The 16005-nt window shown below is 31.3% G+C and overlaps 1 protein-coding gene across 1 annotated transcript; it reads left to right on the top strand.

The window, feature by feature from the left end:
* Positions 1-201: 201 nt before the first annotated feature.
* LOC108731222 (uncharacterized) lies at positions 202-2333 on the top strand. Its single transcript, XM_018461427.1, has 2 exons — positions 202-213; positions 1010-2333. The coding sequence occupies exon 2, from the start codon at positions 1010-1012 to the stop codon at positions 2270-2272; it is 1263 nt and encodes a 420-aa protein (XP_018316929.1). The 5' UTR covers positions 202-213; the 3' UTR covers positions 2273-2333.
* The last annotated feature ends 13672 nt before the right edge of the window (positions 2334-16005 follow it).

The following is a 16005-nucleotide window of genomic DNA, read 5'->3' as shown; positions in this document are numbered from 1 at the left end:
TTTTATGTATGTATGTATATACGTATATGATATATCTGGAAGGCTAATCAAATTCGTCTAAAAGCTTATCAAATAATTCCTAAATTTTCGTACGAATCAATATCTCAATCTAATCGCAGTTTCTTATCTAATTTCCTAATCTTTCGTACAGTTCGAGTATATAAATGTACGATAAATTATTCACATTCGCAATCTGCATTTACAACTGTCACGGTAAGTCAACTGTAACGTTTCTTCATACGTCTTACATGTACATTGAGAATTTTAAGAAGTTATAGATATCTATGCAATTAAATAATGATCCTTTTTATTTTTAGCTTTATTCAACCAATCAATCTATAGTTTAGTACAGATTTCATTTTTAATAAAAATTTAATCATATAGATTTCTTCTTTTAACAAATTCTTATAATTAATAAAATATATACCTTTGTATTTTTAATTTTATTTTTTGTGTTGTATTTACTTTGTTTTATTTTTAATTTAATATTTAATTTAATAATTTATTCAAGAAAAATCTAGTTAAAGTTAAATAAGATGGAGAAATAAAGAGTATACATCTTTGTATTTTTAATTATATTCCTTATATTGTATTTTTTCGTATTGTAATTTTCAATTTAATCTATTTTGTTCAAGAAAAATCTAATTAAAATTAAATAAAGCTAAAAAAAAGAAAAATATATTTAAAACATATAATTTTTTGTTATATATTATTATTTTTAAATTTTTATCTTAATTTGCAAAAAGATTTATTATAATAAAAAATTTTTAAACTTTGATTTATTCATATGTAAGATAAAAATTATGAGTATTATCACGTAATCTTAACAAAGTAATAATTATTATGTATATCATTTATTTTTTATATGTAATCGCAAGTACTTTGTGTATGAAAATTAATCATTAATGGAAAAAACATTGATATATTTTTCAAAAGTAATGCTTTTTATTGCATCATAGTTATACATATTAAAAGATAGTTGTGCAATACGCTCAATATTAATTTACAGATGAAATTCACATTAAGGCTGTTTGCTATCTTGGCCATTATCGGTCTGGGACAAGCTCATCAGTTCCCGAACTTTGGCGAAGGTCCTCTTCATGAGGATTTACAAGACATTCTAGATTTATTTCCTCTGGAAAAAGTTATCGATGATGTTGTGTACTATGTGATGCATGATAATGAAATACAAGAGATATTTAATGACATTCAACAAAATACACCTGTAATCAAAGATATGCTGATAAACATCGTAAGCATTCCCGAAGTGCTCAAGTTATTTAACTATCTGCATAATGAAGGCATCAATATCTTTCACATAATGGACATGATTAACAAAGCACATGATATTGAGGAACTCGTACCATCTAGCTCTCAAACATATTCTATAATGAGGAAGACCGATGGACTCCGCGGATTGATCAATAACATCAAGAAACATATTGATTATGATGTCTTTATTAGCATATTTGCGGATAAATTAAAAACCTCTACAGCCTTTGTCAGCTTCATTAACCAACTTAAATCCAACAATTTCCAACTGATTATTAATAAAATTTATAAAATTGAGACCTTTCAGTTGATCCCAAGTTATCTTGAGGTCAAATCAGTGAGTTTAAAAATTGTGGAAGATATCATGTATCTCGTTCTCGGCATCAAGGTACCAAGTCTTCCCTCTAAAACGATAATATCAGAACTAAAAGATTTCATCCATCTTATTCCGATAGAAAAGTTTCTCAGCATAATAGTCCAGTATGTAAATGAAGACGAAAAAGTACAAAAAGCTGTACTGTTCATATTCAAAACTGAGTTCCATGATCTGCTGCGCGCTCTCGAAGCTCTTAAGGAATATCAAGCATTCATGGTATATTTAGAAAAGACTGGGCTCCCTGTTATTGAATCTATTCAAGAATTGCATCATGCTATCGGCATGGAAAAATATGTGCCACCCAAAATAAAGAATTTTCTCATGTCTCTAAGTAAGATACAGAAGATCAGTGATGGAATGGAAGGGCTGCTCAAGGATCTTTATGATGTATTACCTTTGGACAAAATTGACGCTCTTTACAGAAAAAAGTTAAAGATTTCCAAAGTCTTTATTGATTTCATCACAAAAATTACGTCCAAAGAAATGAAGGAAATCATCAAAAATCTAACCGCTCATGAAACTTATAAGTTGTTTATCACGAGAACCAATGAAGTGGGATTGGATGTGGAAGGATCAACAAATCTTAGTAACAGAATAATTGGTCTTAATACCCCCCTATACTAAAATCAATGTTTATAGTTTGAACACTTGCAATTAATAATTCATTTTAAATTAACGCTAATATAATAACGTAACATAAAAGTTATTAATTCAATAATTATTTCTTCAAAACTGATAAATTAAACAACTTCTTTATAATAAACACTTTTATTTCATTTTTTTCCTTCTTTCACAGGCTTCTGAATATAAATAAATACTAACAGAGAAAGAGAAAAACCGATAAATATAGACGTAGAGATAGACTGAATAGAAGATAGAGAGAGAGAAAGTTTTTTCATATTTTGTCGACTGACTTTAATATCTTTAATAGTTTTAATTTTTATTTAATTTATATGTTTATAGATCATAATATACAAAAAGATATAGGATGTTTTTAGCGCGTAATACGTTTAAGGATATACAAATATATCCTTAAACGTATTTTCTAAATCAAGATCATTCCTTATACGTTCCGTATTATAAACTGTACATGAATAACGTTTCAACTTCGATAAAAAAAGCAAACAATATATAACAATTCTTATTTTTACCTATTATGTTTCTTCACGTAATCAATTAAATTAAAATGTGTTAATATAACTTATCTTTTAACTGGTACGACATAATCGCATTAATGATTAAAAAATAAAACTTAGAAAAACCGATATATTTATGTAAGTGATATTATTAAGAATATTATCTTTACAATTATTTTTTTATTAGCATAGTTTTGTCTCATAGTTTTATCTAAATAAAAATATTTAAACCATTATAAACAGATAAGTGTAGATGTTCTCTCTCTCTCTCTCTCTCTCTCTCTCTCTCTCTCTCTCTCTCTCTCTTTCTCAAGATATAATATTCACATTGTATAATTATTCATTATCTTTCTAAAGAGGTTAAAACTATATAATTATACTAATATTTACTAATACTAATAGTATTAATAGTACCAATATTTGTTGCGAAATGTTCAAATTATTTTGAAAAGTCTTCCGTCTATCATAAACAAAATATGTATTCTATTAGCATGATATTTGAAGAAACCTGGTAGTCGATTTCTTCTATCGTTCTAATCTTATATTTATAAGAATGTGATTGCACCAACGGAATAAATTTCAAAATAGAAAGTGCAAAAACGGCAATATGCAGAATTCATAGCTATCCTCTTTCGCACACTCAGAGCCATCTAAATGATTCACGTCATTTGCCTAATACGAACGAATAATTCATCGCCAGATTTCAGCGAATAAATGCGAATAACTTTTCTAAGGAACTGGAAGAATTAGATCTATTATAATCGCGATAATAAAATACCCGATAGAAATCTATTTAAATACATAATCCACACAGAGAGAAAAATGTTTGGTATTTGTAACTATAATTATATATTACTATAATTATTATTATAGTAGTAATAATCATAATTATAGTAATATATAATTATAGTTACAAATACCAAACATTTTTCTCTCTGTGCATCCTCGATTAAAATATTATGCTTCATAAAAATTTATCAACTATGTCAATTTTATATTTACATTGACAATTATAATCCTGAATGACGATCAATAAAATTAAATGATAGATTGCAATGTGTGCATTCACATTATCCATATATTATCCTAGTTTATTATAAAAATTCGATAGTATTACAATTTTAAGACCTTCAACTTCCAACTACATTAATTAGTTAAACGTGTTTATCACGTAAGCGATTAAATTTATGTATTCTTCTGATAAGATTGTTCGGCTAACTCGAAAGAATGATGGCAAGCATTTTAACGGGACGTTTTTAGCAAGCACTGAGTTCGTGGACGGTAGAAATTAATTCCTCTCAGGCTGTCAGGGACTGTATGAACGCGACGATGTCGGTGTGAGTTTCATGCTGAAGCTATGATAGCAGCAGCTAGAGACGGGGGAGGGACAAAGGAAAGTGCTGCTTGAGGTATAGGATTCAGAAGGGCGCGAGGGCAGGCTCGCGGTGTCTGCAGCAAACAATTCCAATTAACTTGCTGGAATTGGAATAGGACTTGTACTCGTTCGGCCGACTCTCGGCTCGTGGATGCCATGGCGTCAAGGACGACGAGGACATGAGCATTCCTTCGTCCATCCGTCACGCTTTCCCATTTTTCCTCGTCAAATTTCGTCGTTTTGCTATATGTTCAAATTATTAGTTATCCGGCAAAAGTAACGTTTTATGAAAATCACTAAGAAACGATTATTTTCTTACGTATTCTCTTTCTAACTCTTAAAATAATTCCAAATGTTTTACGGATTAGAATAAGAGATAGATCAAAAGAATACCGTGATAAAGCGAATTTTTGCGATCGAGTTAACAAAATGCATCTGTTCTGTGCAATACACTACCTTTGCGGATGCATAGTCGCTAGCAGAGACCATTATTCCCAGCATAATGCTTGTCATCGTCGTCATCGGTCGAGACAGTCATAAAGCAAAGTGAACAGAACCGCGTCCTTGCCTTAGACAATACTGTTCCTGAGCTGCTCAGATATTGAAGACCCCCGAAAGCTGTGTGCCAATCCCGATGTGTGCATAACGTCTAGCTCGCTTCTCAACATTATTAAATCCTTGATCTTGCTTGTGGACTAACCGCGCAGGACAATAGCGTTCTTTAAGCGTCCGTCACGTCATAATAACGTGTCGCGAATTGATAATCTTTGGATGGAAATATGTCGTTGCGTACCAACTTCCTTATTTCGTATTATACCTTGTAACATGAGCATATTAGTATGCACCATATGGTTTATTATTATTATCTAAAATAGACAAGAGAAGTTAAAGTTCAGATTTTGAATTTTATCTTTTACAATGCGATATACTCCTTAAATATTTCTTTCCTATAGATTACTCATAAAAAATGTACGATAAAGAAATGTAAATTACAAAAATCGTCGTTGAATAGAATCATATATGATGTATTACAAGATAACCTTTTCATAAAAATACTTTTGGAAGCATCTGTTTATCCTTTCGATAAAATTTTTATTGTTTTATCGCTTTATCGTTAATCGTGACAATATAAGTAATTATGTCATGTTCATGTCGGGTTTCTATGTAATCCCTGATCTCTCCGTTCTGATCCCTGATCTTCCGTATGAGAGAACATTTCGGATCATATGACCGCGGCAAATCGACGAGTTTACAGCAACGGTGGACGTTTACGGAGACGTAATTGCCCATCCGATGATCGCGCAGGCGTCATATAATCACCAGCTCGTAAGCTTTGAACGGCTTAATCCGTGAGGCGTTGCGTCATTACGACCAGGATCGTCAGTACGACGTCGCCGACGAGCGTCGGCAATCGTCGTCGACATCGCTGAAATCCCAGTCAGGGAAGACATTTAAAAGTAAGTATAGTTCCCGACACAGATCCGCCTAGCGGGTTTAAAAGTCAAGAGTGCCAAGAGTGCAATTTATCCCATCCATTTGTCGGATAAGGAGGAAGAAAGAGAAAGACTCGACGAGAAGAGAACGGCAACTACATGAAGCGAGGTACAACAGAAGAAGAAGGCTCAGAACCACGACCTCTCACCCCGCTTTTACCCTGACTCGTTACCGCCGACACTACGACCACTTCATTGAATGACTCATTTTATTTTCCGGCATGAAAAGTATCATTTTTCTCGCTTGAAACTCCTTTTGCTCAACCCCGACCTTCATATTCTGCTCCTTTTCGTAGCCCGACGACAAGACCTGTTTCATCTTGCTATTCTCATTATCCGCTCTCGTTAAGCGGAGTACGCGAGTTTTTGTTCGGAGAATAGCCGTACGAATATTTAAGACGCGATCTTAAGTACAGATACTTAAGATATTTTTTACGTACATGTTTTATTATATCTTTATAAAATGATCTAACAAAAGTATAAGTAGCTCACTTAAGACTTTTGTTTTAATTTGAGGATATATGTGAAAAAAGTAGGAAATAAATAAAATAGGAAAAAATAACTTCATGTTTCTTTCAATAGTAAATTATAATGCGCTATGTAAACCAATGCACAATCGATAATTTTCGGAAGATGAAAGACGCCAATTAACTGCATTATCGATCGCATGGCGAAGATGTCGTGATAGATATCATCCGCCTTCATACGGCACAAGTGTATCCAATATTGGAAATTCTATACCACCGTCCCAAGCGGATGTGGTTGTAGCCGTTCACACGTACGACCACCATCTCGATACAGATATGTTTATTACCGGGAACGACATAGACACCCCCGCTCTGGCTATGACTTATCGGACGCGACTTGTTGCGCGTACACGTTCAACCGCGAAACAATTGTTTCCGGTCTTTCCTAGATTACGACGTTACATTGTAGCGATTAATAACGCAATCGATAATAAACTATCGTTGCGAACCCGCGTCACGATATCGCAATTAAAGGATCGTAAATGTCTGATAACGGACAATCAATTTTTTACAGAGGTTTCCTTTACCGCGCGGATGCACATCCGAGAAATAAGACGACTGTGAGACTCGTTAACTTACGAAAGACGCGCACTCAAACAGCAGAAAGCGCTACTTCAAAGTCTTAAAAAAGTACTGTATACTCCTTCCTTCATAAAGTCAGCGATTATACGATCTGATGAGAACAAAGCTTAAAGTTTTAGATGCTTCCTAAAAATATACGTCTATCTTTTGTAAAGTTTAAATCACGCTTACGTTTCATTTTAATGATTAACGCGCCAGTCCGCTAATTACTGATAGAAAAAAAAAACGGAGACTGAAAAATACTGGATATTAAAGCTTCAAATATGATAAAAAAATTTTGAAATTAAAGTTAACGTTATATTTACGCAGTGCATTTATTATTAAATAATAAATATTTCAAACTACTTTTTGATGAGTACAAATTCTTAAGAAAATTGCTAGAAATTAAATAGTTTGATTGTATATTATATATATATAGTGCATTCTTTTACTTCAAAAATGATATAACTAAAAAAATTTCAGCATACAATAAGTTCTCAAAAAAAGAGAAAAAACTATTTTTTAACTTAACAGAAAATTATTGTCTAATCAAATAATATCAGTAAAAAGAATATATTCTTAACTATAATAATAAAAACATTGCGATGATTTTAATGGCATTTTAAGAATTTTTTTAAATCGTCCTTTTAAAGTTGTTACAATTTTTACGACTGTTTCTGAAGTTAGTTTATTTTTTATTGATAGGGTAATGTTTATGTAATTTATTCAAGACTATAACTCGAAAATTATGTTTTTGAGTTGTTACTTTTAAAATAGTTAAACGATACATGGATGTATATCTATTAATACTAAATAAAACATATAATTTTAGAAAGTAAATGAGCTTATTTTTTCAGCTAATTTTTTCAAAGAGCTAAAAGTGAGAAATAAAGCTGTTGTAAAAGCGGGCTCAACCATTCAACAGCGTGTGTCGACTGACAAGCACGGAGTCGTGTAAGGCAAAAAATAAGAAAAAGCAAAAAACATCGAGAGAAAAAAAAGAGAAGGTGAGATACTGAGCAAACGTCGCAGAAAGTACGAGTGCTGTTAGAATGCGAGAAGTACGTTCGCAATCAGCAAAACTGCTGTCTGCGCCGGTTTGGCCGTATTCGCAGGCGTATCACGTTGTTATATAACGAGATTATATCATTAACCAGCAACGATTGTTGTCGATAACGATATAAAGTTGAGCTTCATTTTTGTTGATTAATAAACGTCGCATGCGCGGAGCTCTCGAAATGTGTAACGCTCGATAAATAAAATTATCAATTAAAAGCATGCCCCTGTATTGCATATCTCACAAAAACACAAAATCAATGCTGCAGAAAATACAAAAAATTTTATAATTGTATATAAAATAGCATCGATAGAATATAATGTTTATTTAATGCGAGATGAGAAAGTACTTTGTACTAATTCTGTTTTAAGATATCTTTAAGAAAACTTCCAATTTTTTTTAGAGGTTCCATTATATTAGACATAATATTATTTAATTATAAGATTTATCATATGAAGAATATATTAATTCTTCCCAGTTTATGCAAACGCTTGTAAATCGCTTATTTGCGAAGTTTTTAATCAAACTGTACAAAATTTTATCTTTGTTTAAAGTTCAATATTAACAAATATGTATGTTTATCGAATTAACCATAAATTAAAGAGATAATTAGATTCTAATGACAACACAAAAAATAAGGTAAATTGCATAACATCAACATGATTTTTTGAATAAAAAAAAATCTTAATAAAATTAATCGAATCTTTTTTGGGCTTTTTAAATATATTGGAGTACATATACTATATAAGAAAAAAAATCAAGCATCTCCAATATTTCAACGACCCTCTTTGATCGTCTTTCGTGGCAATAGCGATTCTAATGAACCCATCGACTCGATCACGTCTCTGAATGACCCATCCCAACTATGAATGAATAAATGAATTTCATACGTGCCTCTTGGAACAAGCATTGGAATGCGGCAATGAAAATGGTCTATGGAATATCATGATATCATCCTGAAGCATCTCTGACCTATAGGTGATTATTAGTATGTATATCTAGTAATAAATTCTCAAGGAAAATCCCAATACTAGCAAAATAATAAATATATAATAATATAAGTATACATATATAAACATTTAGTATGTAATAAAATTATGTACTAATAATTTATATGTCGATAAAATATGTACTAAAATTAAAGTAAGCATCTAAAAGTTAAATAATCGAGAAAGAACTAAATTAAAGCACAAAAATGTTAAAAAGAAGAATTGCCAGATTCTTGTAGTATATTTATCGTGATTATATATGAGATTTTATATCATCATATGCGTGCACAAGCTAAAAATATAGTAGTGTATAAATTTGTCATATTCCTGCATAAGAAAACGCATTATTTTATATCGATGCTGTATAAAGAAGATAGATCGCAAGAATAAAAATTGATAAACATGAGATATTTAAAGAGATAATATTGATGAGTCGACAAAATAAAAAATTAAAAAAAATTATCTATCTCTTGATATTACGACTCGAAGTCACTGTCAAAGATGTTTAGATAGTAGGAGGCCTTCGAGCACTCTATACAGAATTTCCATGGGAGTGGGAGATGGGGGCGAATTCATGGGGTAATTCCGTGTTCGATACATCGTGCACGCTTAAGGCTGCGATGTTACTGGCGTCACATAAGCGTAATACCGGATAAGCCGCAATAATGCAGACCCGCTGTGCGTGCATGCGAAAGCGGAATGGATCCTGCTGCTCGGAGAGCTTCAAGAACCAAACGTCCGTGGTGTAATCATTGTACCGAAGCATGACGAGAGTGACGTAATGTTCCGCGATAATCCAGCGAATCGGAAAGCTTTGAAATTTTGTAATAAAAATAGTAAAATTAGTAAAAATAATGCAAATCATATATGTAAAAGTCAGATTAACTATTAAAAACGTAAGTTTTTTATGCAGTATCTTTAGATTTTAATATTATGTTCTTTTCTTTCAAATGCAATATTTATGCTCGTCAAGCGTACGATGAATAACGGACAAGAGATTAACTCAACTTCGCATTATACTGATTTCACTTAAGAATCTACTTCTTCGTTGTTATTGAATTCTTATATTTGCGCTTTCTCTTATATATTGTGCGGGCGTGAAACAATACATGGCCGAGAAATTTCTCTCCAACGAGAAATGGTGTATCGCTTGAAATTAAATCATAAAAAGGATCGTGGGTTCTTCCTGAACCCCTGCCAACGTAAAAACGGCTAGAACAATGAAAGAGCAGAATCCCACACCAAGGTAATTAGCGTGAGAAGCATTAAGAAGACACGAGGTAATTTTGGTCGGCCATTTTTCATGGTAATCTGCGGCATTCGCGTGGCGTCGGCTCGCTCGAATCGGCGTCTTCATTTTGCCACAATGCAACCGCGAAAACGGAGACAGATGAGAGAGTCTTGAGCGAAGGGTTAGAAATCGAGGTAGAGTGGGGAGTTAAGACGGGAAGCAGCAATAAAAGGAGAGAACCTTCATGAAGACGAACGAATTTAAAAAGCTCAACAATAGATTCAGGCTTATGGGTTGTAAAGTTTTATCGCAGAGATTTTATTCAAGAAAGGAAAATGCTATCTCTAAGTGTTTTCTTTTCCCCTTTTATACATGCGCGATTAGAGTATTTATCATGTTACAATATCAATTTATAATTAACTATTGAATTTAATAGAAGAGGTTATATTCATATTAATTAATTTTATTTCTTCGTTTTTAGATGTAATACAAATTTTGATGTCACAAGTTCGTCTAATAATAATGTGATTAATTTAATAATTTATTATCGTTATAAGAAGTGTATATTATTTTTTATTGCTGCTCTCTTTATTCTATAATATAATAGCATTGAACCTGTATTATAAGAATAAGATATGGCAGTCACCCTAATTGATGTACGTCGTCTTATTAAATCCTACAAACACCCGGGTCGTTCTGAACTCGCACCGAAGCCGATTATTTAGTTTTGCCGTCTTCCTATCGGACAGATCTCTTCTCTTTTAAGAAGACAACGCGGCTAAAGACATGGAAGAAGAAGGGACGCATCTGCGATTCGCTTGAGAATTTAACTTCATTTGAGTTGGAAAGGCGATTAAATACCATTTTGTCTAATTATCCACCAGGTTTTCCTAGATTCAAAATTCGTTAATCTCCTTTTACACGATAATCGTTTTCCTAATTAGTGTAAGAATGACTGACAATTATATAGAAATTGTTTGTAAAATTTGAACTATTTTTTTATTTTCAAATTCTTTAAGAAAGGCTTATTGTGGAAGCAATAATTTTCTTATAAAATGCCTAGCCAGAAATGATTTAGTCGATCGACGTTGAATCAGCATCAACGTTGATCGATCAAGCATTTCTAACTGGATAATGAAGTCTATTAGATATAAAAATTTATTATAAGCCTATATCTTCATATTTAAATATAATATTAAACATTTAATTAAATATTAAAGTGTTATACACACAAAGTAACTATAATATTGAGAATATAATTATATCTAAACACATTCAGAATATTTTTCATTGCTTTCGAATACAATGCAATTCGAGAGTTAAATCAAGCTTCAACGATTATTCTCAGAACTGGCTGTGAGACTCGTCACGGTCTATATAAATTTTATCCGAACGTCAACATAGTACCCCATCCTTAGAGCAATCCACCCAGACGGCGGATAATCCGGCTTTGCGCGATCGGTCCGTAGCTGAAACGATTTGGATATACCGGACGTGAAAACCGCGTTCCGGATAATAACTAGCTGCTTATCAAGCATCTAAGACGATTTCGGGATCCTGCATCCTACCAAAGATCTGGACCAAAATCGAAGATCCTCCCAAATTTAGTTTGGCTCAATGTTATCTTTGTAGGTGCTTGATTCAATCTTATCCTTTGACTTCTATCGAAACTGTAGTTTGAAGAAGGAGGACTGTTTGTTTGTAAGATTATGCACAAGATTTATATATTATTTAGATTTGCTATAAGATAATATTAGTGAAATTAAAGATAATGTGGGATATATAAATATAAGTAACTTGTAAAATCCATATAATGCTGATAACCTGAGCATTTTTGAAGAATTTTGATTGCAGATAATTAATACAGATACACAATAATCGACTATTGACTCGATTGTTAACTACCATCCTTATAGCTGTAGAAACTAGCTCTCGAAATAATTCGTGCCTTTGTGTAGTATATCTTAAAATCTTTTCTCTCTTAAACCGCCTTTGAAACCTTTGACTCTTGTATGAAGAGCAAAAAATATTGATAGAAGAACGGGACACTTCGCAAACGTCAGGCGGAAAATGTAAAAAATGTAAGCAGCAAAGCGCGCATATAAATAGGTTCAATGTACAAATAAAATAAGAATTCCTATGTTCTGAAAAATGTTAAAAGCGCAGCTTTGTTATAAAAGCACATTCCTAATCATTGATGCATTTTTATCTGTCTTTTACCACAACCTAAAGAGTTTCAAAGATGTGTTTTTTTATTATAAAATTCTTATTTATAAGAAAATTATTCCTCTGTCCTTTTTTCTTGATATAAAAGATAGGTACTTGAATTTAATCCTTTTTTTTAATTTTTCAGTGTTCTTAAGAAAGAAAGTATTTTTTGTCTAAATATGCTATATTTCTTATTGCATAAATTTGATTAATTTTTCCACCATTATATATACCATTTTAAAGTATCAAATTATGTTCCCGTATCCCTATATATTTAATCATGCTTCTATCTATAAATCCATTTTTCTACTTACTTCTATTCTTTCCTATCCGTGCTTTCCTATCTATTTTTACTTACTCGTATCTCGAATTACATTTGCGTTATGACACGCAATTAACCTTTGGAGGACGGAAGTCTTATTTTTTAAATCTTACAGTTTTTCCTGAGTAAGATTTGTTATAATTAAGGCAACCAAAATATGTATAGGGCATGTTTTTTTTATTTGATTAATAAAGAAATAAACTAAATACAAATTTGTTTCATAAGAAATTATGAGGCCTATATGTTACAGTATATTTTTCATATTTCATATATAAGAGCATATTTTTGCATATTTCACACATAAAAGCGTATTTTTGCATATTTTGCCCACACGAGCACAATATTTACATATTTTATCTATTTTTATATTTATATATTTCACATTGTTTTCTAATTTAAGTTTATGATTAGTTTTTTTCTGATATAATAATAAATAAGATTTCTAAAATAAATTTTTCTCAATCTCAGAAATATGCTACATATTTTATATTTTTGAAAAAGGAATTGATTAGATAAATGATTTCCACATGCCGTGATGCATTGGTGCGCAGTGATGTCAGAGAAATTACAAGGAGAAAAAGATTTTGCGCTTTTACGTTCAATCTTCTATATTTCTGTGTCATACAATACATAACATCAAAGATTCTCTTTCTCTTTCTCTTTAAAGTCACTATAATAAATCATATGTATTTGTTTAATTTTAATGCCCCCCGTAAGACTAATTAAATTTTTTAAAAATGTAAACAAATTTTATCAAATTCATTTTACTTTGTTATTATAAGTAAAAAACTTAATTAATAATTTGAAAATTTGTGCGATAAAAAATAATTTTTAAATACATATATTCCTTTCTTTAGAGCATTTTTTCAATTTCACAGAGCATATTTTAGGCGCTTAAAAAGGGATTTTTACAGCATAATTTTGGTTGCCCTAATTATAATTTATTATTTTTCGTTATATTTCTTGACTTAAAATATGACACTGTTTTAACGCCACTATAGTGGCTTTACTGTCCTGTGTAAAGATTAATGAAGGGCTTTATGTATAATGTATCAAGTATACCTCATCAACTGATACGCAACGGCAACACTATCGACTTCGTTAATTCTATAACACATAAATATAATATTCAAATTATAGTGTGTGTGTGTATGTGTGTGTGTAGCATTAAAAGAATTAATTGTAAGTGCGTCGAATTTTATATTCTTTCTTTGAATAAATATTTAATGAAGTAATTTATAAGATTTTCGAAAAAAGACTTTATTTCCTATAAATTCAAATTCCTTTTCTTTTAATTCTTGTTCAAAATATCCAAATAAACAATACAATATACACTGATGAACAATATATTAATATGACAAGATTAATATACGAATGATAAATTATTGACTTTGATGTTGCTCCGCCAGCGTCCGATGCGTCTCCTAGATCTCCTACTCTCAGGCTATCCAGGTTGTGAGCTCCATAAGACTTTCTCAACACAACACTCACGAAAATGCATACTACGATCGCATGATACTTTGCACGGTACTTTCGAAATTAACATACAACGAAATCAAATGTGATTTATTTATTCAGTTAAATCAGCGGTGATGGGTACATTAACTTTCCTCGTTAAAGTACTGAGCCCTTTAGAGTCTCTTCAAAATCGTATTTATAGAGGAGTTTTTGTTGGTAAAGTCATGAGCAATATCTTTGTTTTCAAAAAAATCAATGCCTTTGTATTGCCACATTTGTACCAGTATTTACTATATTTATACTTAACATTATAAAATAAACGTCAAATATTTTATTCAACCCATCTCAAATTAATTATTGATAAGCGATCGATATTGACAACTTAATACTCATGAAAATACGATTAATTACAATCGCGTAGCGCTTCCGGTATTAAACGATGTTAAATTGCAGCGTAATCCGTTGCTCAAATCAATCGATCTCGTTTGTGATTCGTATGTTATTCCACGCTCTTTTAATGCGGAAACAATTATAGCTAAATCATACAGTCAATAAAAAATTTAATACATATCATGCGAAGTATATTCGTGTAATCCAAACATCATTAAAGAAATTATTGTCTGTATAAACGTCATAACCAAACAACAAATTATAATCTCCTATTACTTTTATTTAAACGAATAAATTGTGTTTTGATTTTAATACGTTTTCGAATCGTTAACCTTAATAATTATTTAATCGTATGAAGTAGTACTTTTTATATTTCTTCGTTCTGAAGAACAGCGCTTAATGCCTGTGGTAATTGTGATCGTGTTTCGAGTGTTAATGCGAAGATACACGAAGCTGAACACGCCACTATTTGCTCGCTCGAATGTCAATGCACGAATGATAGCGTGTCGACTTTCCATACGCGGCAAAGCCAGCCGTTTTTTGTAAACAATAGCACGTAACACATGACGAAAGTATTGAGGTCAAAGTTATATGTTCGATGTCGTTGCGAAATATTTAACGCGTTATATAATAAAATTATTTCCAATATTCTATTCTTCACATTTAATCAATTATAATGTAAATGGTTTAACTCAGAATTGATTATTATTCCTTAAAATATAAATAATATTCAAAATACTTTATCATGATTTTTCTATTAATAAAAATAATTCTTCACACATATTATTTCATTTCGTAATTCTAAAATTGTTCATACAAGTATATCGGAAGTATATATTCAAAGGATTTTATGAAAGAAAACCTATAGACATTGAAAGGAAAATATTTTAGAATTTCGATGAAACAAACGATCAGTTGTTAGTATAAAAAATTTCAGAGCAATTAATCGTTAATGGAGGACGTATGCTCAATGTTTTCCTGAAACGCCGAAAAAAGGATTCATATAAAAGCAATTTGCATTTTCACACTGCTTGTGAATTTCGTTTAATTAATTGCTACGTAGTACTACCACTATCATTTTCTTTCATATCTCACAGCGACCTACTCTTCTCTCGTCAACCAACCAGACTGAAAATAATCGGATGACATCCGCGTCTACGTTTGTCTTTCGTCAATTAATTAATATTTCAACCAACATCAACTCGGATCCTCATTCAGTAACGTGGTACGACCAGCTGAAGCAACATCAAAGCCGGATTCATCCTATCACACTCGAACTCAATTTCATTAACCGTAAGCATCTCGTTTCTCCCGCAATCTGTATGAGATATTTGCGCGGGTGTATATAATTTCAAAAATATTAGCGAGAGATTATTTGATACAGTTATCGCAAATGATAATTATAAATCTTTTATCTATCTCTGATCCTATAAATATAAGTTATGCTTTTTAAAAATCTAAATAAAAAATTTTTTAAATTAGATAATAGAAAAATATATTATTTTTTGTATCATATCACTAATTATTATTATCATATTTATCGTCGCGACCGCGACAATATATAAATATGTAAGATAAAATGCCACCGATTTCGGTTACACTTAATAGTC

Source organism: Mycetomoellerius zeteki, unplaced genomic scaffold (genome assembly GCF_001594055.1).
Source record: "Mycetomoellerius zeteki isolate Tzet28-1 unplaced genomic scaffold, Tzet1.0 scaffold122, whole genome shotgun sequence".
Lineage (NCBI taxonomy): Eukaryota > Metazoa > Arthropoda > Insecta > Hymenoptera > Formicidae > Mycetomoellerius > Mycetomoellerius zeteki.
The sequence above is the reverse complement of the archived record's forward strand: the minus strand, read 5'-3'. Positions and strand labels throughout refer to the sequence as shown.